This window comes from Mya arenaria, chromosome 11 (assembly GCF_026914265.1).
Source record: "Mya arenaria isolate MELC-2E11 chromosome 11, ASM2691426v1".
Classification (NCBI taxonomy): domain Eukaryota; kingdom Metazoa; phylum Mollusca; class Bivalvia; order Myida; family Myidae; genus Mya; species Mya arenaria.
This window is the reverse complement of record NC_069132.1, coordinates 51709105-51736688: the sequence shown is the minus strand read 5'-3', so window position 1 is coordinate 51736688 and position 27584 is coordinate 51709105. Positions and strand designations below refer to the sequence as shown.

Genomic DNA, 27584 nt, shown 5'->3' with positions numbered 1-27584 from the left:
CTAGTTTGCATTTAATGCATATAATTGCCCTTTATTATTTGACGTAGAAATTCTGGTTAAGGTTTTGCGTGTAAGCACACATAGGTTAATATCTCAGCAACTACTTGAGGTATTGCATTGAGACTTTATACAATGGTAGTCAACCATCCAACCTACTTAATTAACCAAGTTAGATAACTCTAGTTTGCATTTAATGCAAAATAATTGCCCTTTATTATTCGACTTAGAAATTCTGGTTAAGGTTTTGCATGTAACCACATTTAAGTCAATATCTCAGCAAATATATCATGTATTGCATTGAAACATTAGATATGTATTCCCAGATAACACTTTTTTTAATATAATGCAAATTATGGGCCTTTATTATTTGACTTAGAAATTCTGGTTAAGATTTTGCATGTAAGCACACATAGGTTAAAATCTCAGCAATTACTTGATGGCTTGCATTGAGACTTTATACAATGGTACTCAACCATCTACTTAAATAACCAAGTAAGATAACTCCAGTTTGCATTAAATTAAAAATAATGGCCCCTTTTTTATTTGACATAGAAATTCTGGTTAAGGTTTTGCATGTAACCACTTTTAAGTCAGTACCACAGCGAATACATCATGTATTGCATTGAAACTTTACACACAGGCTCCCATCTATTTAACCTTCTTATTTAATCAAGTAAGATAACTCTATCTTTTATAATATATAATTTTTGCCCCTTTATTATGCGACTTAGAAATTCTGGTTAAGGTATTGCATGTCAGCACACATAGGATTTAATATAATATCTCAGCAACTATTTGATGTATTGCATTCAGACTTTATACAATGGTATTCAACCACCCAACTTAATTTAATAACCAAGTTAGATAACTGTATTTTGCAAATAATGGCCCTTTATTAGACTTAGAAATTCTCGTTAATATTTTGCATGAAACCACATGTATGTTTATATCTCAGCACACCGCATTGAAATCTAATCTAACAGTGATCCATGCATGTTTCGCCAAATCTTTTCGATCCTTACATTGAAAAGCAGCGGAATAGTCGAGCGCGCTGACAGCTCTTGTTTTTTGTATTAGATTGAGCTAATTGTTGCATTAATGTCTGAGTAGCATGGAGATAAGACTGCTGACAAAATAGCAGATCGCAGTGTTTCATATTTATGTTCCAAAATTAATGTTTTATGCCAAAAAACTCATTTTTCTTAAAGCGTTAGTCACACTTTTAGACACAAAACTTCAAATTTTGAACATAAATATTAAAAACTGCGATCTGCTATTTTGTCACTTGTAAGTCTAATATCACTGGTTTTCAGATATTTATGCAGTGATTGGTTCATTCCAAGAAAAAAAGTTGTCAAAACGGTCTGTTTGTCAGAGTGCAGCTTTAAGCAATATATTTAGCATTTCACAAAATATTTCTTTATATATATCGTATGTTGTATGTCTTATCAATTCAAAATAAAACTTTGTATCTCCCTTAGGAGCTTGAGAAACCTCCACCAGACCCGCTGTATGGTCTGCGTATCCACTCTTGGGTGATCGTTTTGCACGGGAAACGTGAGGTGCCGGAGAGCTTCTTTGTTGAACCCTTCACCGGGCTCTCCCACCCGGTGGACAGCTCCAACTACCAGGGCATTGAGAGTGTGTGGAACCATGTCAACTTCTGGGTCAATATGCAAGACTGCTCAGAGGGGGTCCAGGTTTGTAGTGTGTTTGTCTTAAGCTGAAGGTTGCACCATAAGTTTTGCTTTATTGTGTCAGATCACAGAATGAAAGACACATATAGGGATCATGTTATCTGGCAGAAGCTTCATTGTCTGTGTCTTTATCTTCCACAGTGTCTCACTTTCATAATTGCATTCAACCATTGTTTGCTCTCAGTTTTTCTTCAATCTTTACAAAACTTGGCAGCAATGCTTATTGGCGTTATTTTTCAAATGAGTTTGATTACCAGTCAGAATGCTTAAGCCACTTAAGAGTTATAGCCCTTGGATTGTAAAAAAATACCTATTATGGGGACTCTCTACTGGCCGCACATCAGATTTACAGAGTAGTAGTTGAGTTCGAGAAGAGTGGTATCTGATTTAGGTAAAGAGTAAGAGACTGTAACTGACACATTTTGCTTGGTACATGAACATGTGTATTACCGGTTCATACTATACGTAGGATGCACTTTTTTACCCCAAATTATTGTTTAAAAAATTCCTATTTCAACAAATTTAGATATAAATTGACTGATTGTTTAAAACTATAAACGACCTTTAAATTCACAGATATGAATATAAACTTGATTTAAAACTGGACAATACATATAAGTCATCTCAGATTCCTTGTTTAACCATTTTTAAACTATGTGATGAATGAGAAGAACATTGTAGGTTATGTCCCTAACAGACATGTTCTTTATGGTTATAAAAATAAGTGAACTGAGAGTCATTGCCCTTTTTTTCTCCAGATCTCACATATTAAGCCTTGTCCTCTATCTCTTGTATAATTTTATCATATATATCAGTCGTTCGTATGAACAAGCCCAAACTCATATACTACTGCTTGGCATAACATTTTTGAACAATCCCTGCTGTATGAAACCCACAATTTGATCCACCCCTTAAAGCATTTTACCAGTGCAGGGCTTGCAGGCTTGTGCTTATTTCGACCACTGATATATCAAATAAAGAATATATGATTTTCTGTTCTATGGTTTGTAAAACTCTCACCTTTTTGCAACAGAAATAGTCCACTTGAATGGATTGAACGTTTTTCAGAACTTGAGTTAGGAACCTGTTTGATCTCACAAAGTGTTATGGAAATGTTGCAATATGACAGTATACATTTTTTCAAACATCACCCATCCCATATATTTTAGAACCTAAGTTACGACCTTGGTGACTGCACGAAATGGGAGTACATGTTCCCCAACACGGACAAGCCACTGCTGCAGATCCCTGAGGCCGAGGAGGACATCATGGACGGCCTCGATGATGAGGAGGTAGGTCGATATGAAAACATGCTTCTAACGCAGACTACTTTAAATTTGAGAGAGTTTATTTTAATATTTGCTATGATGTGGCCAATTCAAAACTTTAGAAAATGTTCTATGTTTGCAGAAACAGTTTATGTCATTATGGCATTCCAAATTTTGAAAGTCACAAAAATCGCAGCAACACACACAAAATAATCTGAAATTTAAAGCTATCTGCATTTTTTCTTTCGCTTTTCAGACTTTTTATATACATTGTAGACTGCCATTTGCATTTTAGATTTTTTTTCTCAAGAATTATTTTACCAATACATTCAAACTAGGAGTGCTTGATTTTAAAACTTACAATAAATCTCGGGTTGTTTAGTACAATTGTAAAGATATTGTATTATGTTCCTATTTGAGGTCAAGATCTTTGGGAAAAATATGTGTTTGTATTTATATTCCAGTTGTCATTTCTGTTGTAATAAAAAATAAATGATTATTTTTAATGAAGAAATTTGAACTTTTGTGTATTATATAACAAGATATCTGAAATTTCTTTTCGTATATATCAAAAGCTTTTAATATTTCCATAACAATGATTTGTATTCACTAGTTATGTTTAAGCAAATAAATTGATTGTTGAATAATGAATAGAATACTTTTCAAACCAAAATTAGTAATATAGTTGAATTTGACCTTGGTTTTGATATCTTTTCTTTTCATTTATAAAAAAATCACACTTTTTACAATTGTCATTATTGTGTAATATACATCTAAGGTGACATTTTTAATAAACATCGCCAAACAATAAACGCTCCTACTTAATTGTATTGAAGCAGTATTCAGGGACAAAATTCGCTGTAACAAAAGAAAAAAGTTTAATTAAAATAGTTATCTTAAAAACATGTCACAGTTTAAAACATTACTGAAAATTAAGAAGGCGTAAAAAGGTTCTTTTATCATACTCTGAAACAATATAACCCCAGCTTACAAGTAGTTAGTGTCTTAAGGTAATCTATCTATCATTAGTTAAAAAGATACAACTGGTTAAGCTTTATTTCAAAGTAACAAATTTCAAGTTTAAATATTTTTAAATTTTTCACTGAGAGCTATTCCAGTAAAACGTATAACCCCCAGGGGGAAGGCATTTTTTTATGGGTGGGTGTCTATTTTCGCTAATTTGGACGCCAAAAGATTAACTTTGCTTCTGTAGGGGGGTGGCATAATTTAAAAGTGCCTTCCCCCGAGGGGTTATATGTTTAAATGGAATAGCCCTGAGAGCTATTTTGTATATAAACATTATGGTACTTTAAAAACATATTAATCAAATTCCTATATATTCATTTTGAAATTATGTGTAATAACCTCCATTTAATATAATCATATAACAGTAGCGTCATTATAGTGTTATTCAAAAATGTAATCCATGCAAAAATAATATAATGGTTAGTCAATATTCATGAATTAAACATAGAAATTATTTTGATGCCTATTTCTATAACACACTTATTAGATATTTGTTTATGCATTTATATTGCATTTTACCAGTATAATTGTATCTCTATAGATCCTATAAGACATTATTTTGCGCTAAAGTGTATGATATATTTTGACATTATCAACGTTGACGTCATTTGACGTTGACGTCATTTCCTGTTTATTATATACATACAACCTGATGAAGGCCAAATGGCCGAAACGTTTCATTAATAAATAATTTGTGTTGAAGTTGGACTTCTTTAATTATCACCTTATAACACACGAACACATCTTTGCATCCTAATGATGGACGGCTTGCCTTAAACAACAACAACAACAACTATTACCTTTATTGCACAGACGATCAAAATATTGCAACAGCAAATGCTTGCTATAATTTAAATAATCACGTGAGGGTATCAAAACAAACATACAAAGATGCAACATAAATGAAATTTTTACGGTAGCTTCATTTCATGAACACATGTGGTATTGTAAATTCCATACAGGAACAGTGAGAATTATTTTTAATAAGGTTAAAATATAATTATTCAAAAGTAATCAATTTCAGGTTTACATTTTACAAATATTGAAAATAAAACAGTACCATATTTGCGTTATTATCAGTAGTGTTGGGAATCGGTTGCAATTTTACTATCGATGATCGGTTCCACTCAAGTAACCGATTATCGATAGTACAATCGGTTTTTAAATTACTAGATAGTACCTGAGTTGTAGTTTTATTCAGGTACAGTATTAAACTCTTAATCATTATATGCATATACCTTATGTCTATGATTGAAGTTATTAGGTGTTGTTGTATAAAAAAAAAGTTCATTTTCTTGCTCATTGTGGCTTTCATCAGCCATATTGTTAAAGATAACATCTGAACACTTACAATTTTTTTTTTTTATTATTTTTTTTTTCTTTTCGATAATCGATTATAACTAAATACTATCGATTGTCGCCGATTTCAGGCCCAACCAATCGATTTTCGATTATAATCGATCATCGGAACATCACTAATTATCAGGAGTCGTTTCGTAATTGATTATGATTAAGAATTTATGGTTATACTTTGGAACGATAGAAGGCATTATACAGCACATAATTTTACAATTAGACATGGTTATTTTAATTCAACAAAACAGATATGACATCCTACAAGCTATATAATCAACAAAAAATTATGATTTCTTCATGAAACAAAACAAATTTAAAAAAACTACATACAGGCACAGCAAAACAAATATCTGTCATTGTTTAATTTGCCTCAATTTTTGGTAAAAAGTGAATTGTAACGAAATAAGCACGAGCACCACAGTTTTTAAAGAGAACATTGCTTTCATTTAATTGCCAATTTTATTGAATGTTTATTTGCTTATATTTTTACATGTAAACATTAATAATGCTGTTTTTGATCTTTTTCAGTTCTTAAGGGTATAAAAATTGAACTAATGATGTTTTGTATTATGTTTCATGCCAATAACAGTTGTGACGCTATTTTGAAAATGAAAGCTTTAAAGAGAAAGGTTACTGCTTAATTTAACTATATTTACTAATTCATAGCTTGGGATTGACACTAGAAATTGTTGCTGCAGCTCAAATTAAGGCGTTATTTGATTAAAACATGCTTATTCTCATAACCTTATGGAAATGTGTGTTTAGGTATGTGTTTGTAGGATTGAATCAGCATAATTATATTCAAACACAGACAAATTTCCAAAGATTAGTTCTCCTTGTTTTTAATTAAAAGAATATGGTAATTTCCTTGCCTGAGTGTCGTTGGCAGCAGTGAGAAAAAGCACTTGAACCTTTTGCCTAAATTAAAAAAAAAACATTCAAGATACAGTCGAACCCAGTTGGTTTGAACTCCCAGGGACTGGGGAAAATACCTCGAGCCTCAGAAAATTTGAGCTAAGTCGGATTTTTTACCTTCCGAATAAAGAAATCGGTCCGTAACATCAAGTTCGAGCCAAAGAGGAATTTGAGCCAAGGGAGTTTGAGCCAACAGGGTTAGCCTGGATCAATACGAAACATGATACAGGTTACCAATGACAATATCAATATGAAGGGGTACTTGGAAGACTGTTGTTCATACCTGAATACATAGAAGGACTTATTATAGTCTTGTAGGGACAACTTGTTTAACAAGGCCAGTAACTATTATTGAAGTGGTTGTAAAGTTATGCTCCTTGACCAGCCAATATAGAGAAATTTAAAAAAATGGCATCAACTTGCAATGCTTTTTAAAAGAAAACCTTCAGTCTAAAATATCACATTGTGTCTTAGACAATTAATTAAGGGTGTTTTTTTTGTAGGTTTTTCACTTTTTATTGCCCTGTCTATTTTTTGAAGGAAAAAGTTGACGTATTGAGCATTTGTTTCCTTGTCTGTGCTGTCATCGTGAAAAAAATGACTTTAACTCTTATTTTTTCTGCTGGTTGCAGTTCATATGTTTTTAAAATGTCATTACTGTTTTTACAGGGCCATTTTACAAGTGAAAACACAATGAATTCACAGGAATGTGTATGTTTTGTCAAATGTACTGAAATGTGTATATATGTGTATATGTTTGCAACTCATATAGACAGAAATCAGAATGAATCATAACGTGTGTGATTGTTTGTGATGTATGTGTTTGTGTTATTTATATCCAAATCCTCGCATGCTGGCTTAAATTGTTTTAACTGGAGGCCATTTTGTCAAGAACCTACCTACAGGTGAAAAATCCCCTCATTCATAAATTTGACTTTAGGTTTGAAAACGAGTTCAACATTATATTAATCATGTTAATATTTTTCCCCTTTTTGTCAAAACAATGCTATTTTTTCCCTATTAAAGGGCCTGCCACCATTCCTTTAAAAGCAAAGAAAAAACAAGTAGGAAAAGCTTTTGTAGGAGTAGTTTTTAACAGGATTAGTGCACTGTTCTTTAATTCTTAGAGGGACACGTGCATGTTTTGGCACCACAATTGAGTTTTCCCAGTAAGCCATCTTAAAGCAATTATTAAAAAAAATGGTTGAATGAAGTGGGTCTTGTTAAACTTACTGCCGGTCATATAATAACCGTAATATATATTTTTATTGCAGCTACACAATGACATATATCTTAGTAACCTAAAATTTTATTCCTCAACCAGAGTGATTGCTGTGAAAATTATTCAAGAATATATTACTACTCTAGAACAACAAATTTGAGGTGTAATGCATGTGTTACTGAGTTCAATCTTCGTCAGACATTTATAGCTCATTTGTCTTTCAAAGTAAAAAAGGTTGATGTATTATTATGGCCTTGGTGTAGTGCATACTTTATCCTCGGCCGTAACTTGATAACCATTTAAGATATTCAAATGAAACTTGGTATACATGATGCTAAAATGAGACAAAACGCATGTGCAATGCCCATAACTCTGTCTATTACGATTTTTGAATAATTATGCTTCTTTTTCTGAAAAGCAATGAGCGAGCACGGGCGTTTTCTCCACATAGATCTTGTTTAAAGTCCGAATTTATTCTTGGTATTTCGAAACTTTCACCTCAATATGCTTATTCTTTTTCTGTTGGCACAATATTGATTTATCTTTACTTAACGTACATTTCTATAGGAAAATCTGTTATTCTTAAAAATCATATTCTTCATTTAATATATCACTCTTCAACACTTATATTTCAATATCTTTCATCACATGTCAATAGTAATCTGTAAATAGTGTAACCATATATAGCATTTCTATGTTAGGTTAGATTTATATCTATCTTATGTAATGTATTTTTTCAAAAATGTAAAATATACAATGTACTTTCTCAGGAGAATGCAGAGGAACAGGAGAAGCAGCTAGACTTACCTCCAACCTGGGTTGAGCCTATCAAGATATCAAAGAAAGGTTAGACTAGATCAATTGTTTCGCGTCTTGGAATTTTTTACCCAAAATTGATTTTTTCTTATGAAAATTAGTTACTTATCAACATATCATTATTATAAGATCAATTTATTCTAAGTAGCAATTAAACATGTTGCTTTTCTATAAATGGAGGCTTCTGACATTGCTGCAGAAAATTCCAAACATCAGCATTGCATGGAAACGATTTGGGGTCATATTTGGTGGCGCCCTATATTTTTCAATTGTAATTTTTCTGCTTTTTTTCCCAAATCATTGTTTTCTCTTGTTTATTGCCTGTTTTGCTGTGTCGTTTGATCATTAAGCTAAAGGTTAAAGGGACACAATAAAGGTTAAAGGGGCACAATAAAGGTTAAAGGGGCACAATAAAGGTTAAAGGGACACAATAAAGGTTAAAGGGGCACAATAAAGGTTAAAGGGGAACAATAAAGGTTAAAGGGGCACAATAAAGGTTAAGGGGACACAATAAAGGTTAAAGGGGAACAATAAAGGTTAAGGGGACACAATAAAGGTTAAAGGGGAACAATAAAGGTTAAAGGGGAACAATAAAGGTTAAATGGGCACAATAAAGGTTAAAGGGGAACAATAAAGGTTAAAGGGGAACAATAAAGGTTAAACAGGCACAATAAAGGTTAAAGGGGCACAATAAAGGTTAATGGGGCATAGTAAAGGTTAAAGGGGAACAATAAAGGTTAAAGGGGAACAATAAAGGTTAAATGGGCACAATAAAGGTTAAAGGGGCACAATAAAGGTTAAAGGGGAACAATAAAGGTTAAAGGGCACAATAAAGGTTAAAGGGACACAATACAGATTAAATGGGCACAATAAAGGTTAAGGGGACACAATAAAGGTTAAAGGGGCACAATAAAGGTTAAGGGGACACAATATAAGTGAAAGGGACACAATAAAGGTTAAGGGGGCACAATATAATTGAAAGGGACACAATAAAGGTTAAGGGGGCACAATATATGTTAAAGGGGCACAATAAAGGTTTAAGGGGCACAATATAAGTGAAACAGGCACAATAAAGGTTAAGGGGGCACAATATAGGTTAAAGGGACACAATAAAGGTGTAAAAGGGGCTACATAAAGGCAAAGGGGGCAAAAAAAGTTTAAAGGGACACGATATAGGTTAAAGGGGCAAAATTAAGTTTAAAGGGGCACAAAAAGGTTAAAGGGGTATGTTATGGGTTAAAACGGCACAATAAAGGTTAAAGGGGTATGATTTAGGCTAAAGGGACACAATGTAGGTTGAAGGGAACAATAAAGGTTGATGCCAAAGTATTATTTTTAATCTTAATGCATAATTTTGTGTCTTTAAATATTAAAGCCAAAAAAATAGATTTGTGTACAGATAAAAATTGTTAGAAATATTTTAGACCTTTTTAAACTGGGGACATTGTAACCACGGAACTTTAAATTGAAAAAAAAAACAAAAAACGTTTGTATAGAACACGCATATCATATGTTGATTTTTAGCTCACCTGTCACGTAGTGACAAGGTGAGCTTTTGTGATCACTCTTCGTCCGTCGTCCGTCCGTCCGTCCGTCCGTCCGTCCGTCCGTCCGTTCACAATTGCTTGTGAACACAATAGAGGTCAAAATTGTGACCTAATCTTTATGAAACTTGGTCAGACTGATCATCTCTATAAAATCTAGGTCAAGTTCGATATTGGGTCATCTGGGGTCAAAAACTAGGTCACTAGGTCAATTAGTAGAAAAACCTTGTGAACACAATAGAGGTCACAATTTTAGTCTAATCTCAATGCAACTTGGTCAGAATGGTCATCTCTATAAAATCTAGGTCAAGTTCGATATTGGGTCATCCGCGGTCAATAATTAGGTCACTAGGTCAATTAGTAGAAAAACCTTGTGAACACAATAGAGGTCACAATTTTAGCCTAATCTCAATGCAACTTGGTCAGAATGATCATCTCTATAAAATGTAGGTCAAGTTCGATATTGGGTCATCCGCGGTCAACAACTAGGTCACTAGGTCAATTAGTACAAAAACCTTGTGAACACAATAGAGGTCACAATTTTAGCCTAATCTCAATGCAACTTGGTCAGAATAATCATCTCTATAAAATCTAGGTCAAGTTCGATATTGGGTCATCCGCAGTCAATAACTAGGTCACTAGGTCAATTATTAGAAAAACCTTGTGAACACAACAGAGGTCACAATTTTGACCTAATCTTTATGAAACTTGGTCAGACTGATCATCTCTATGAAATCTAGGTCAAGTTCGATATTGGGTCATCTGGGGTCAAAAACTAGGTTAGTAGGACAATTAGTAGAAATACCTTGTGAACACATTAGAGGTCACAATTTTAGCCTAATCTCAATGCAACTTGGTCAGAATGATCATCTCTATAAAATCTAGGTCAAGTACGATATTGGGTCATCCGCGGTCAATAACTAGGTCACTAGGTCAATTAGTAGAAAAACCTTGTGAACACAATAGAGGTCACAATTTTAGCCTAATCTCAATGCAAATTGGTCAGAATGATCATCGCTGTAAAATGTAGGTCAAGTTTGATATTGGGTCATTCACGGTCAATAATTAGGTCACTAGGTCAATTAGTAGAAAAACCTTGTGAACACAATAGAGGTCACAATTTTAGCCTAATCTCAATGCAACTTGGTCAGAATGATCATCCTTATAAAATCTAGGTCAAGTTCGATATTGGGTCATCCGCGGTCAATAACTAGGTCACTAGGTCAATTAGTACAAAAACCTTGTGAACACAATAGAGGTCACAATTTTAGGCTAATCTTAATGCAACTTGGTCAGAATGATCATCTCTATAAAATCTGGGTCAAGTTCGATATTGGGTCATCCGCAGTCAATAACTAGGTCACTAGGTCAATTATTAGAAAAACCTTGTGAACAAAATAGAGGTCACAATTTTAGCCTTATCTTAATGAAACTTGGTCAGAATGATCATCTTAACATAAGCTAGGTCAAGTTCTATATTGGGTCAACCCAGGTCAAAAACTAGGTCACTAGGTCAATTATTTTTATTTACCGGTGATATTTGAACATAAATGTCTATGTTTGAGAACTTTCAGCTGTTTCATATATCTGATAAATATGATTATCATTTTGCAAGTGCAACTACCGACTCTTAAATAATGTCTATTTGGATTTTCTTGTATCATTCTATTTATGGCAGATATTAATTGTTCTTATTAAGACTTACAATCACATTATATAAATATTTTTGGATTTATTATTGATTTACATAACCATACGTAATTCTACTAAATTTTATTTCCAATTTATGATAATATCTTTTGAGATTTTTTTTTATGAAATTGCCTTTTTAGCTCACCTGTCACTTTGTGACATGGTGAGCTTTTGTGATCGCCTTTTGTCCGTCGTGCGGCGTGCGTCGTCCGTCAACAATTTACTTAAAAGACATCTCCTCCTTAACCGCTAGGCCAATATTAATAAAACTTCATAGGTTCCTTGGGTTGTCTTCTATCAAAGTTGTTCAAAGAATTTAATTCCATACAGAACTCTGGTTGCCATGGCAACCAAAAGGAAAAATCTTCTTCTCCCAAACCACAAGGCTTAGGCCGTTGATATATGGTAGGTAGGATCACCAAATGGTCCTCTACCAAGATTGTTCAAATTATGGCCCTGGGGTCAAAATTGGCCACGTCCCGGGGGTCATGGGTTTTCTCTATATGTTTATAGTGAAAACTTAAAAAATCTTCTCCTCTGAACTTACTTGGCCTAGAGCTTAGATATTTGGCATGATTCATCGTCTAGTGGACCTCTACAAAGTTTGTTCAAATTATGGCCCTGGGGTCAAAATTGGCCCCACCCCGGGGGGTCATGGGTTTTCTCTATATGTTTATAGTGAAAACTTAAAAAATCTTCTCCTCTGAACTTACTTGGCCTAGAGCTTAGATATTTGGCATGGTTCATCGTCTAGTGGACCTCTACAAAGTATGTTCAAATTATGGCCCTGGGGTCAAAATTGGCCCCGACCCGGGGGGTCATGGGTTTTCTCTATATGTTTATAGTGAAAACCTTAAAAAATCTTCTCCTCTGAACTTACTTGGCCTAGAGCTTAGATATTTGGCATGGTTCATCGTCTAGTGGACCTCTACAAAGTTTGTTCAAATTATGGCCCTGGGGTCAAAGTTGGCCCCGTCCCGGGGGGTCATGGGTTTTCTCTATATGTTTATAGTGAAAACTTCAAAAATCTTCTCCTCTGAACTTACTTGGCCTAGAGCTTAGATATTTGGCATGATTCATCGTCTAGTGGACCTCTACAAAGTTTGTCCAAATTATGGCCCTGGGGTCAAAATTGGCCCTGCCCCGGGGGGTCATGGGTATTCTCTATATGTTTATAGTTAAAACTTCAAAAATCTTCTCCTCTGAACTTACTTGGACTAGAGCTTAGATATTTGGCATGATTCATTGTCTAGTGGACCTTTACAAAGATTGTTCAAATTATGGCCTTGGGGTCAAAATTGGCCCCGCCCCGGGGGTCATGGGTATACTTGATATGTTTATAGTTAAAACTTCAAAAATCTTCTCCTCTTAACTTACTTGGACTAGAGCTTAGATATTTGGCATGATTCATCGTCTAGTGGACCTCTACAAAGTTTGTTCAAATTTTGGCCTTTGGGTCAAAATTGGCGCTGCCCCGAGGGGTCATGGGTTTTCTCTATATGTTTATAGTGAAAACCTTAAAAAATCTTCTCCTCTGAACTTACTTGGCCTAGAGCTTAGATATTTGGCATGATTCATCGTCTAGTGGACCTCTACAAAGTTTGTTCAAATTATGGCCCTTGGGTCAAAATTGGCCCCGCCCCGGGGTCATGGATTTTCTCTATATGTTTATAGTGAAAACTTAAAAAATCTTCTACTCTGAACTTACTTGGCCTAGAGCTTAGATATTTGGCATGATTCATCGTCTAGTGTACCTCTACAAAGTTTGTTCAAATTATGGCCCTTGGGTCAAAATTGGCCCCGCCCCGGGGGGTCATGGGTATTCTCTATATGTTTATAGTTAAAACTTCAAAAATCTTCTCCTCTGAACTTACTTGGACTAGAGCTTAGATATTTGGCATGATTCATCGTCTAGTGTACCTCTACAAAGTTTGTTCAAATTATGGCCTTGGATTCAAAATTGGCCCCGCCCCGGGGGTAATGGGTTTTCTCTATATGTTTATAGTTAAAACTTCAAAAATCTTCTCCTCTGAACTTACTTGGACTAGAGCTTAGATATTTGGCATGATTCATCGTTTAGTGGACCTTTACAAAGATTGTTCAAATTATGGCCTTGGATTCAAAATTGGCCCCGCCCCGGGGGTAATGGGTTTTCTCTATATGTTTATAGTGAAAACTTCAAAAATCTTCTCCTTTGAACTTACTTGGACTAGAGCTTAGATATTTGGCATGGTTCATCGTCTAGTTGACCTCTACAAAGATTGTTCAAATTATGGCCTTGGGGTCAAAATTGACCCCGCCCTGGGGGGTCATGGGTATACTTGATATGTTTATAGTTAAAACTTCAAAAATCTTCTCCTCTTAACTTACTTGGACTAGAGCTTAGATATTTGGCATGATTCATCGTCTAGTGGACCTCTACAAAGATTGTTCAAATTATGGCCTTTGGGTCAAAATTGGCCCCGCCCCGGGGGGTCATGGGTTTTCTCTATATGTTTATAGTAAATAAAATCAAAAATCTCTTCTGAACTTACGTTGCTTAGAGCTTAGATATTTGGCATGATTCATCGTCTAGTGGACCTCTACAAAGATTGTTCAAAATTGGCCCCGCCCCGGGGGGTCATGGGTTTTCTCTATATGTTTATAGTTAAAACTTCAAAAATCTTCTCCTCTGAACTTACTTGGACTAGAGCTTAGATATTTGGCATGATTCATCATCTAGTGGACCTCTACAAAGATTGTTCAAATTATGGCCTTGGGGTCAAAATTGGCCCCGCCCCCTTGGGGGGTCATGGGTTTTCTCTATATGTTAATAGTGAAAACTTCAAAAATCATCTCCTCTGAACTTACGTGGCTTAGAGCTTAGATATTTGGCATGATTCATCGTCTAGTGGACCTCTACAAAGTTTGTTCAAATTATGGCCCTGGGGTCAACATTGGCCACACCCCGGGGCTAATGGTTTTTCTCTATATGGGTTATAGTGAAAACTTAAAAAATCTTCTCCGAACTCACAAAGACAAATAACGTCTTAATTTAAACTGGATAACATATTTAGTACACATACCAATTTTCAATATGGGCCACATACAACAATTAATTACAAATATACATATATAGATACACACGTAAAATCAAGTAGTGACAAGAGCTTAGATATTTGGCATGATATACCATCTAGTTGACTTGTACCAATATTGTTCAATCTTTGGCTCTGGGGTCAAAAAATGGCCCCACCCGGGCGGTCATGGGTTTCCTTATATATGTATATGATGAAAACTTAAGTAATCTTCTTCTCCGAAACCAAAAGGCGAAGGCCTTAGATATTTGGTATGAAGCATCGTTTATCGGACCACTATTAAGATTGTTCAAACTTTAGCCGTGGGGTCAAAATTGGCCACGCCCCGTGTTCATAGGCTTAGGTTTTCAATATTTGTATATAATGGAAGAATGTGCAATATATGACAGGTGAGCGATTCAGGGCCATTTGGCCCTCTTGTTTTTTGTTTTTTTTTTAGTTTTGATCATTAAAATCAAATTATTATTTTTTTGCATCAGCCTCTTTTACATCCTTTTAAAACAAGATCACAGTCAATGTTTTTTGCTGCTTTTTTTGTCCCTGTAGTTTACAATGTATTAGGTATAATTCTCTTTCCAAATGTTGAAATTAAAATAATAATTAATTTGACACCCTAATGCAATAACACAAGAACTGCAAATAGAAATAGACGCAGGTATTCAGTTATTGCATTAAAGCTGCACTTTCACTGATTGACAGTTTTGACATTTATTTTAGCTTTTATCTCAGAATCAGCTGGTATTGGTATTTATGCATTCAATTCAGTCATATAAGATTACTCACAATAGAACAGATCTAAATTGTTTGGGAAACTGCTGAATAAAATATTTTTCTTAATGCGTTTGTAACGCTTTAAGTCATGAAACATCAATTTTCGAACATTAATATGTAAAATTGCGATTTGATTTTTTGTCAATTACGTAAAAATTTACTCATTCGAAGATAAAAAAGAAAAAGTCAATCAGGGAGAATGCAGCTTTAAGGTGACGAAAAATAATTATTTATTTTAATCCTTATGAAAGAGTCACCTTTGAATTTATTGCCGCTACCAAACTAATGAACAACAGAATTTTCTCTAAAATGCATGAACTTGAAAGGCATTGTAAAATGCTATAACTTGCAAAAAAACTCCCTATACGAAACTTAGCCATGCTAACTGAAATTTGTTACCCCAATAAATTTTACAAGAAATGGTCATGCTTGCAATATTAGAGAATTTAAAAAACACACACTTCATTTACAGCTTCATTTGAACTATATTTGGTGTATAATATCATCCAGGCATAATTATACATTATACAAGTTTAGAATAACAGGAACATAGGATGAGGAATATGCAAATGTTACTAAATACATCAGAAAAATTGAAAATGAAATATATATAGAATTCCACAAACTTGGTTTATTGTTAAAGTTAATTAGTGCAGGGTTCTCAATAAGTTTCGGTCGAACCATCTCCAATAGTAAAGTTACCGACCAGCTTCTACTTATTCTACTGAAAATTCATTTAGTTTTCCAAATTTGAACCGGCCCTATTGCCATTTGAACCGTCCATTTTGGCCGGCAGCCGGTTCTTATTGAGAACACTGTAGTGTTGTCATTTTCTCATTCCATTGTGCCAATTTTCTCATGCAATCAAATTGAATACACTTTTAGGTTAGCCTTATTTGATGAAAAAAAGTTTGGCTTATTTTAGAAAGCCTCTGTGTCATCATTGTGTCTTGATTTTCTTTTAGCTTTGGCAATGATTAAAAAAAAGATATTGTAATGAAACTTGGCACACATGTTGCCAGAGACAATATGCACCTGTATAGCAAGGCACATAACTCTTGATTTAATCATATTTGAGTTATGCCCCTTGTTTGCTGGATATAACAAGAGCAGACGAATGTTGGCATTTGCTAGATGGCGCTGTTCTTCTGGTTTAAATTAACACTTCTATACTTGTTGTTCTGTAAATGTTTGCTAAAGCGTTGGACAGAATTTTTTTATTTATTTTCATGAGAGTTCACATGGTTTCTTTTATTACTGCAGACTTTGAGATGCGGTGCCCACAAGGCAAGAAGAACAAACTTTACAAGCGGGCCAAGCTGGAAAAATTTGCCCACTATCTCATGAAAGACGGACTGGTGTCACGACTATCAGTGTACTCGGACAGAGAACGTAAGATTTGTTGTTTTTTGAAGATGTTTGAATGCTAACCAATTGATTTGACTTTTGGATCTGATTTCGATCACCCTCAGTAATTACCTTCTTTGGTTAAGAAAATTATACGTTGAATCCAAGTCCACATGCTTATGTTTGTCCAAAGTTATCCTGTGACTAGTGAATCTCAAACCTCCCCAAAAATATGGGTCAAGTTTGACTTTGTTTACAAACTTCCAATTTTTTGACTGAGTTATGGCCCCTTTAAAACTTGAAAACCGCCCAAATTTGTAGTCCAGATGATAAGTTATTGACAGGAACAATAGATAAAACTAATTTGGGAACACATGTTTAACAGTGCTAAACACAGGTTAGTTTGATTTCGGTTCCAATCCACCTATGTTTGTCAGAGTTATGGCCCCTTCTCAGAGAAATAGTTTATTATTCCTGTGTCCATTCGGCATGTGGGGAAATTTGTCACTCTTATGACAATTCTAGTTTTTAGTTTGATAACAGTTACCATAAATTTGTGACCTGTTCCATGTTAACTTCTCGTACTTTGTTGTATTTTTTTTGTGTTCTGCGAATGTCAAATCCTGATTTTTTTTCTTTTCATCTCTGAATAAGTAGTTTAATTATAAGCAAAGTGGCAGAATATTGGCATCATTTTGTAGCAGTCAGTTTGATAAGACAAGAATTAAGCATTACAAGTTATTTAATTGACTAAATCAATATCATTTTGCTGTGTCTGTTGTTACAGTGACAGATATGGTAATGACTCGAGAGTACTTCGAACACCGAGAAGACAAACTGTATAACCGAGTACACAACCATCAGACTACCTGGATCACTGAGTACTTCGCACCAGGACGGGCAAAGTGTGTCAAAGGTAAGGTTATAACCTTTAAAGCTCGACTATTCGAAGAATAATGAGGCCATACTACTAGCCCTGGCATTGCCGTCCGGTTAAAGTTTTAGGGCACGTTGGCATTATCACTTATAACTCCATTACCCTTAATTCAATTCACTAAATACTTCACACAGTTTTTCAGGAATTTCACACTAGAAGTTCTTCTGTGGTTTTGTTACAGCGTTTCTTGTTTACTTTTTATTTTGACCATTTTAATGCTTTTGCTAGATCATATTATTGTATTAATTTCTACGACAAAGCAGTGTATAGTTGATTACGCTCTCCTGTTACAGCTATTGTAACTAGTTGGTATGACCTTGACTATCCACAGGAACATGTACATGGCACCATCTAGATGGCATCAGACCCACAGGATCCATTGTATCTCCAATGTTAAATTTATCAAAGAAACTTGAGTTAAAGATAACTGCAAATGCATCAAACATGTAATTGAATTTAACATACTGGTTGTTTAAGACAATGATTATAAGTTCTTTTCAGAAAACTAAAGGGCCCAAAAAAGTTATATAATTATTTTCATTATTTTCTATATCAAATTCCCTGTGGAGGTGACATTCATCACTCAGTTTAATCTGTGTTTCAATTCCAAAATATTAGTATACAGTGTAGCCATAAGGAAAATGGTGTGGCCATATTGAAATGGTACTATGTCATTATCGGGGATATGAACGCATTTGGGCTGGTCAAAGTACGCGTGGAGTCCTTCGGACTCCACACACTAAGACCAGCCCAATTGCTTTCATACCCCTATAATGACATCAACCCCGCAATTCATTCCTTAAATGGTCAAACCTATACGAAATGGATGTGGCCATATGGAAATGGTCAAACCTATACAAAATGGATGTGGCCATATGGAAATGGTCGGTCCCATACGAAATCGGTGTGACCATATGGAAATGGTTGCACTCATATGAAATCGGTGTGGCCATATGTAAATGGTCGTACCAATATGAAATGGGTGTGGCCATAATTATGGTTGCACCTTTATGAAATCGGTGTGGCCATATGTAAATGGTCGTACCAATATGAAATGGGTGTGGCCATAATTATGGTTGCACCTACATGAAATCGTTTTGGCCATTTAGAAATGGTTATACACATATGACATCTCTGTGGCCGTATAGAAATGATCGTACTCATTTGGAAATGCACATATGGTAGAATTATGGTTGTAATTAAAAATATTATTAGCGATAAATAAAACATTTAATTTTTCAAGAAAGTATTGAGATTATAAACACATTTATATTAATTCATGTGAAGCGCAATAAAACCCTGCATGGTGTCAGTTTTTCATTAAAATACAAGAAAATTTACACACTTATATTTATAAATCGTTTAGTATTGCAGGCATACAGGTATAAATAGATTAAAGTGATATACTGCTCTGCTATTTGAAATTAAATTGTACCATATATTATGTTCAAGCTGTTATTTGTATTCGTTTTCCTTATTAAAGCCTAGCTGTGTGTATGTTTATGTACAAAAATTGCGTGATAAACGCCCTTATTTTTTTTTTAACAATTTTTTATGCAATTCATGTTTTGAAATGTAAAGAATTTTTGCTTGTATTATATTTCTTTCTAATTCACATTGTTGAGAAGTAGATAGTAAGAAAACAATTTAATATATTGTTATATCATACATGGCCTTGCCAGTCTGAAATAACGTCATTATATATTTTTGTTATATAACCAGTGATATAACTTTTTCTTGACCTCATAAATAAACAGCATTGAAAATGTGTGCTTTATATAGTGATGTTTTCATATATATAGCGCTGTAAATAATCAAATAAGTAATTGTGATATATATATTTAATATCATGTTTGTGGTCATTCAATACGAAATTGAACTTGTTTACTAGAATTGATAAAATTTGCCAAAGCTCATTCATATCAATTTTAGAAAACCTGTTTAAGAAACACCATATTGAATGAAGTAAGATCTTAATAATTAAGAATGGGCAGAGTGAGCGTAGTGAACAAGCCATTCTTAATAATTATGATCTTACTTCTTGTCATGTAACTGCCTTCGAATACAACCTCATTGACTGGCACATTTTAAACGCTAAATCTGACACAAGCAGTAGGTATCGGATGAGTGGCAGTAGGCGGAAGTTTAAATACCCGCGGAAGTTAAAAAAATTTAATGCTTAAACCTTATAAATGCTTATTGAACGCATTTCTGCTTTTCCATTTGCTGAGAATGTAGGTTGTAGCTTTTAATATTTAAAAAAGAAATACATTCTCATTTATTTTCAGAGCACCAGTATAAGGCGAGTACCCCAGGTCCTGAGAGTGAGCGCACAATGTTGTTTTATGCAGAGGCTCGCGTTGACGGGCTGATGAAGAGGATGGAGACCCCGTCGGAAATGACCGAACACTTTGAAAATCGGGATGATTTCTTGTACTTCAAGCACACAGAGTTTGGGAAGAAACCAAAGAAATTTGGTCCCCAGGATAAATCTTCTGGCCAGGAACCTAGACCAATACTGGTAGGAATAGGATTCATGGAAGCTTAAGATTGTATTAGAAGGATAAGAGTAGTCTTAGTAGTAGGTCTTAGATGGTTAAAAATCTCACATGTTGTACTTGTTGCTATCTTGCTGACTCAAAATAATTCTTTTCTTATCTTACCGTATCTTAAAGGTGTCTGCCCCTCACCCAAGAAGTTCTGCGTTCAAGCCCACTATGGGCATATTTGTCTTGGCCACTTACTGGGAAACGAACTCAAGATTGATTGACATTAGATAAATCTATGTTTACAATTGAGCTAAATTGATTAGTATAAACAAATTAAAAATCAGTTATAGCTTGTCATGGTCAGATCGTCTTGAAGCTTCACTCTCACAGATTGACCGTTTTGACAACTTTGTAATCTTTTATCTTGAAATGAGAATTTTTTGTGTAACAGTCTACAAACCAGTGATATAACAGTTGCGAATTCAGATTGGATAACATTTTGTTCATGTTTATGGTAGAAAATTTATGTTTTATGCTTAAAAGCATAACTAACGCTTTAAGAAAATTGCAATTTTCTGACATTTATAAAACAATTGAGATCTGTTCTATTAAGAGTTATCTTGTCTTTATTGAAGGCATTGATGCCAAAATCAGCTGATTCGAAGACAAGAATTAAAAAAAAAATGCCAAAACTGTCAATTTGCGAGAGTGCACCTTTAATGGCCTTACCAGTATTGGTAGACAAGCATTAATTAAAACCACTGCTAGGGTTCTTGATGAAGCTGTCCCCAGGCCCCAAATCACAAAAGTACTTAAGTCAAATCTCAGTCTCAACTTATTTTTCCACATAAAAGCAGGATTTATTTTAACATTTTGTACGATTTTTATCTATCTTAAAACATATTTTCTCATGGAGAATGTTGTTATTTTTTATTTTTTTTTAAATATTCAAAATTAAACAAAAAATCTACAGCAAAAAATGAACCTATGTTATTGCTCAAAAACAATGAGTTGTACTCAATTTGTTTTGTGCTGTATAATTCATTTTCTTTGGAATATGGACGAAATCTTTAAATAAACATATTCATCGAGAATGCTCTTTTAAAAAGGTAAAAATGTTTATGATTTTAACACCTTTTAATGTTAGGAGACCAAATGAATTGAGGCCGAGATTGAGATTTTATGATATTTGAGTCTGGCCCCAATTTCTCGAAACTTCTTAAGTCCAATATAACAGGATTAAGCTAATCTCACTATTTTTGTTGTTCTATAAAATGTGTTATATTTACTTCTTCGAGAATTTTTAGAAATTATATAGGAATAATCTGTATGATTATCAGAATAAACCATTTTTCATTTATCAAAATCCATTTTCATTATGTATTTTGGCTAATTGAAATAAGCGACTTAAGCCTGTTAAGCTTAAGAAGTTTCGAGAAATTGGGGCCTGGTCTCTCGAGAAGTTCTAAAACTAGTTTGGCTCAGACTTTTATATCAACTGCTATCAAAATTGATGATTTCAAGAGCCCTACTTATAATTGCCTTTTATAAGAAATAAGATAAACTCCATTTTCTTTCCACAGAAAATGCAGATGAAATACCATCGCAATAAGAACAAGAAGGCAAACGACGACATTGCAGAACTTGTCTACTTATGTTCCGAGGACAAAATACAGATCACATATCACACAGAGGACAAACGTATCGCCTCCTCGACGAGGGAGTTCCTGAAGCCGCATAACTGGGACGAGAAGGGAGCGACCTTGACATTCTCTGGGGACATGCAGCAGACATTCCAGGTTAGTCTCAATTGTGTGTTCTCCGGTTTCATACCAGGTTGAATTGAATGTTATACCAGTATTCAAGGGCGGATCCAGGATTTGATGTTTGAGGGGCGAAACTTTCAGTCGTAACCTTTTGACTTGTGCCTCCCATTCAGATTCAAAATATGATTGGTTTAAAGTGTTGGCGGGGAGGGGGTGCTTCCCCTAGAATTTTTTTACAATTTCAAGTACAAAATGGTGCAAAAAAAATTAAGTTTAATGATGACTTTTTCTCCTATTTTAAAATAAAAAAGTAAACTTGGACAATTTTTTTTTGGGGGGGGGGGGAGGGCAGGGCGAAACTTTTACACGTTTAATGTTCTTATTTTCCTAAATCAATCTATATCTATCATGTATAAACTCAACTTGCAATGTATATATCAATCAACTTTGATATATTTTCTCTTTGAAATTAAATGAATGCAATTCAATCCCTAGTGCAGCATAATTGAAGAAGGCCTTTATAGTTTTTAATGATCAATGAATTAGAATCTCACAAAATAATTGAAGTAATCTACTTCATTTTTTTCTAACAGAATTTGATTATAGTAATTAGATTAAATTAACCTTAAAGGGACTGGTTCATGGTTTGTAAAATGCACTTTTTACAAAAAAAAAAATATTATGAAATAAAGTGTGGTAAATCATTTGGAGTGGTAAAACTAAGATACTGACGACTGGAACGCTTCAACAAATGTTGATTTTTGCTAAAATATTGTCTTTGAAATCCACAAATTTGAATGCATTACTAACGCTATTTAACAAAAAGCTGTGGTGTGATTGGTTGATTGACATTATCAGGTGATGCTAGCAATGTTTACAATATAGGTTGAAATTTCGGTCAGTTTAGTATGAGTCCCTGTGGGCGAGTGGATAAAGTTTTGTTTTTCTAATTTTTCTCCTGACTGTATCAATGCGAGTTCGTTCCCCACCACAACCGGTTTTTTTTAATCTTTATTTGTATTTTTCTGCAATTTCAGTATCAAAGAGTAAAAATAATCATAATAAAAGTGTTTTCAGATGCATAAGCAGGAAAAAAATAATTTGGTGCCCTGGTGCCAAAACATGAGCGAGTCCCTTTAACTAAGCCTACTAGAAACTGATCTTGGATGGGTTTTTCAAGAGGAGGATAATGAGTAACAATAAAACAATTGATAACGATGTGATTGCCAACTAATTGATTACATGAATCTCCTAGGCACACTTATTTGTTGTTTCAATCATTGACTCATGTGTTGAAAGTTATGTTATCCATAAAAAAACTTTATCAGAGCAATCCTCCGAGTACTTTTATTTTTTCTGGGACGTTAATTTCATTAAGTCTCTAATTTGGGAAATTGTAATCAGGACAAAAGAATAAAGGTTGATTCATTGAACATTGATGACTTAAAACTGCACTCATACAGATTGTCAATTTCTACACTTTTTATATTATTGTCTCAGAATCAGCTTATTTTGGCATCAATGCCTTCAATTCATTCTTATCAGATAATTCACAATATAACAGATCTTGATTGTTAGGTAAACTGCCGAAAATATTATTTTTCTTAAAGCCTCAGTAGGCTTTTAGCCATAAAACATAAATTTTCGAATGTAAATAGGATAAACTGTGATTTGATGCTTTGTCAGCAGTCTTATATCACTGGTTTCCAGACATTTACACAAAAATTTGCTCATTCAAAGACAAAAAAAGAAAAAAAGTTGTCAGACGATCATTCTGTGAGCAGCTAAACACAATGTTATAATTAAACAAAATGCAGTTGAATTTTATGGTGTTGAGGGAATATAAATACTTTTGAACCCTATTATTTTGAATACTCTCTCAAAATTTATTTATTGAAAGTTCAGTATCATTCCATGTACAATAAATAAAGTCTACATACCTCTTGAAATGGAGTATGGAAATAGGGGTTTTCAATCGTCACATGGTGACGTGATAACATAATTAAAATTAAAAAAAACATGATATAAATATTCATTACTGATAAACCAATGGGGAGATTTACTAGTTGCATGATCATCCTGGACAAACAAATGCATGAAGGCTTGGATTCAAAATCACTTTGCAAGTTATGTCCCTTTTTCAACTTAAAATTTAAGGTGAGCATTTGCATTCCCCCGCAGCCCTCTTGGATTTTAAATTATATTTAAACAGTGAATGCTTAGGTAGCTTTAAATTATTTGATAGATTTTCATCCTCACCTGCTTTTCTGCCGCACCTTAAACTTTTTTGAAAAAATGTGAAACTAGGGTCTGAATTTGCGTATCGATCTGGTACTGTCTGGGAACGGCATTTATTCATACATACGGTGAAAATGTATACATTCACATGTAAAAAGGAGAATTGTTATGATCATGCTCTTGTGTCTTCTAGAAAAACATGTATAATTATGATCATTTAAGAAAATACAAAATGAAATGTACCCTATGTCCCCATTTAAAAAAATATTTTGGATGAAAATCTAGTTCTTAATTTATATTGGCCTAATACTGAAGTGTGTTTATTGCTTTGTCATTATATGTTAGTATGTATTTTTATCCTGTATACAGCCATTTGGTGAAAAACAATATTTAAAGGAAGAGCTTTTATCGGTTGTTATGATAATTTAATACAGTAATTGTACCCTATATGTGAATGATTTCCCAATAGACTAATGGAAAACATAAAATGACATTCACATTCCCATACAATTTGGCCATCAATGAATTACCATGCAATTTAATATCACATAGATATAAAACAGTGTTTTTTCAGCCTCATACAGATACTTTATACTTATGCACCAGTCAATTGTAACCACTGCCCCCCCCTCCCAGATCCGGGGGGATATTTGGGGAAATGGGCCGTGTTTTAACCTTCATGGTGGCCCCGCAGTGCCGTAAATGTGGTGGTTTTGTGTTCGCAAAAATATAGCAGGTAATGGGCCTAACCTAAGGTCCCTTGGGTGCAGGGGCATTTGGCAGGGATTTTAACATCTGTTTGTCCCTGCAGGGTGGGGATTTTACTCGGGGTTGGCTGGACCGAAAGTCAAAGACCCCGCTATTCTCCAGACCTGGGGGGGGGGGCCGTGGTTACAAGTGACTGCTGCATTAATTGGGGTTTCTATGGCTAAAAACTCATTGGAAATTCTTTCTGAATATTATCAAGTGAAAAATTCCATTAAAAATTAGTTTTCTAAATGTCTCATTGCTTGAAGGCTTGACTCTTGTATATAGAAAAGTTATATGGCAGGTGTAAATGATATAATATGCAATAAATTTTCTTTAGAATGGATTTGAAATAAAATATTATATAAATTTAAAAAAAATATGAACACTGTGCATGCAATGTAATGGCTTCTATTTTAGAATCTCTTGAGCATGTAATAGAGGGTTTATATGAAACTTGTAAGTGAACACTGACAGTAGCTTCTAGAACCAGTAAAAGTTGCAGTTTGCCTTAAAAATTGTTGTGTAATATCTAGTTTTGGGAGTACGGGTAGGCTGACAAGCTCTCTCAAAAAGCGCTTTCCCATGAATTTGTAGATATCAAAACCATTTTGGGATTGAACATACCTTTGTACATGTAGGCCTCTGAGATGTACTCGCATTAAACACTTTCCTTGTACTTTGTGAAGTTTTGTGCATGTCATTTGAACATTTACTGTATCTTGTTAATTTTTAACAGACTGATCAAAACCTACCGTCCAACGAGTAGGTACAAGATGTTACTGTTAATTGTTACCAGGTTGATCAAAACCAAACGTTCAACGAGTAGGTACTAGACATAACAGTAAGCATTGCTATCAGGGGATTTTGTTCATGTACTGTGACATATCTTGCTCTTTCTTTCCAGGTTGATCCAAACCTGCCATCCAACAAGCAGGTTGAGATGTATGAGATGTTACTATCGCTCCTGGAGCAGGAGGGGACATGTATGGAGGGTGTTCGTGAGTCAGAGGAGGAGGTACGCGAGATACTCGAGGATCGGATACGGGAAGAGGCTGCCGAGGAGCTGGACATTTCCGTGTATGATACGGAGAGAAACGAGAAGGCGAAGAAACATAGAAAGGACCTGGTAATAGCTTTATTTTGGCTCTCTGAGTTGAAAATTAATATATATCAAAATAATACAAAAAAAGAAATAGATAATTAGTACATGTAACACAATGTGAATGGGAGCATTTCTCCCCCTTGTCACTAACTGGAGCATTTCTTCGCTTTGTACCTCATTTAAGTACTACTTCACTTTTTCATTCATTTTTTTTGATTGGTGAAAATTTATCTAAAAATTATTATCACAATCAAATCATTTAAATGTGCAAACTAGCAATAAAATACCCTGTGGACAACTTATCCACATTTTATGCAATCTGCTGTAGGTGAGAAGGTTAAATGGCAAGGATCAAAAGCTGAAAAAAACATGAAAGTGGCATTAAGTTTAAATGCAGTTAAACCTCTACTACTTTCACGCCCTCAATTTCTCTATGCTACTTAATGTTTCAGGAGCGCCAACAACTTGAGGAGAAGATGCGTAAGCAAGAGATGGAGATCGACTACCTTGCTCCATTCCTCGCCCAGATCGGGGACCCAGAGAAGATCACCCGCCAACAGGCTTATAAGCTGAAGGAGGACTGCCTGATGGACCTGAAACAACGCCTTATTGACAAGGCTAACCTCATACAAGCACGCTTTGAGAAGGTGAGACTTTAAAAAACAACAACAATATTTTAGTTTATAAGGCAACAATACATTGAACAAATTTGTTTCATATAAAATATTCTAATCCAGGATTAAGAATCTTTTTAATGTTTCATTAAAGTTTCCAGAAAATACAAAACAGAATCTTTTCACAATAGACATTTGTATTTAAACAATTTGTGCTGCACATTTACAGGAGACCCAAAAGCTGCAGAAGAAACAGGCTTGGTACCAGCAGAACCAGGTGAACATGCTGAAGGACGATGAGGAGGCGTACTTGGAATACTGCAGTCAGGCCATGTTCCGTATACACATACTGGAGCTCAGACTTAACAGGTATTATAGCTTGGCTTGTCTTAGTTTCGTTAACATGTACAATGTCAATAATTATAATGCTGACAAATTTGTCTACCTGGATACTTTGAATGTCCATTAATTAAGCGAATTTTACTTTCATGTTATTTGTATTGAATTTTTGTTTGTTACAACCTTGTCTCAGCAATGACTTGATTATTATGAATGGGAGGAATTCAATCAAACCTCACAGAATGGTTCGTTACAACCTTGTCTCAGCCATGGCTTGATTATTATGAATGGTACCCGGTAATTCAATCAAACTTCACAGATTTGTCCCTTACAACCTTGTCTCAGACATGGCTTGATTATTATGAATGGTAATTCAATCAAACTTCACAGAGTTACAAGTCCCTTACAACATTGTCTCAGACATGGCTTGATAATTATGAATGGTAATTCAATGAAACTTCACAGAGTTACAAGTCCCTTACAACATTGTCTCAGACATGGCTTGATAATTATGAATGGTAATTCAATCAAACTTCACAGAGTTACAAGTCCCTTACAACATTGTCTCAGACATGGCTTGATTATTATGAATGGTACCCGGTAATTCAATCAAACTTC

At 34.5% G+C, this 27584-nt stretch overlaps 1 protein-coding gene across 1 annotated transcript in view; it reads left to right on the top strand.

Annotated features, from left to right (window-relative positions):
• The window catches only part of LOC128209668 (dynein regulatory complex subunit 7-like), a 34939-nt gene that overhangs the window by 4426 nt on the left and 2929 nt on the right, over positions 1-27584 (top strand). The window contains exons 6-15 of the mRNA XM_052913806.1: positions 1482-1700; positions 2867-2989; positions 8255-8330; positions 16648-16776; positions 17519-17647; positions 19957-20189; positions 21741-21956; positions 25816-26037; positions 26466-26660; positions 26857-26996. Coding sequence (XP_052769766.1) covers positions 1482-1700; positions 2867-2989; positions 8255-8330; positions 16648-16776; positions 17519-17647; positions 19957-20189; positions 21741-21956; positions 25816-26037; positions 26466-26660; positions 26857-26996 — 1682 coding nt within the window. The remainder of the gene's footprint in view (positions 1-1481; positions 1701-2866; positions 2990-8254; positions 8331-16647; positions 16777-17518; positions 17648-19956; positions 20190-21740; positions 21957-25815; positions 26038-26465; positions 26661-26856; positions 26997-27584) is intronic.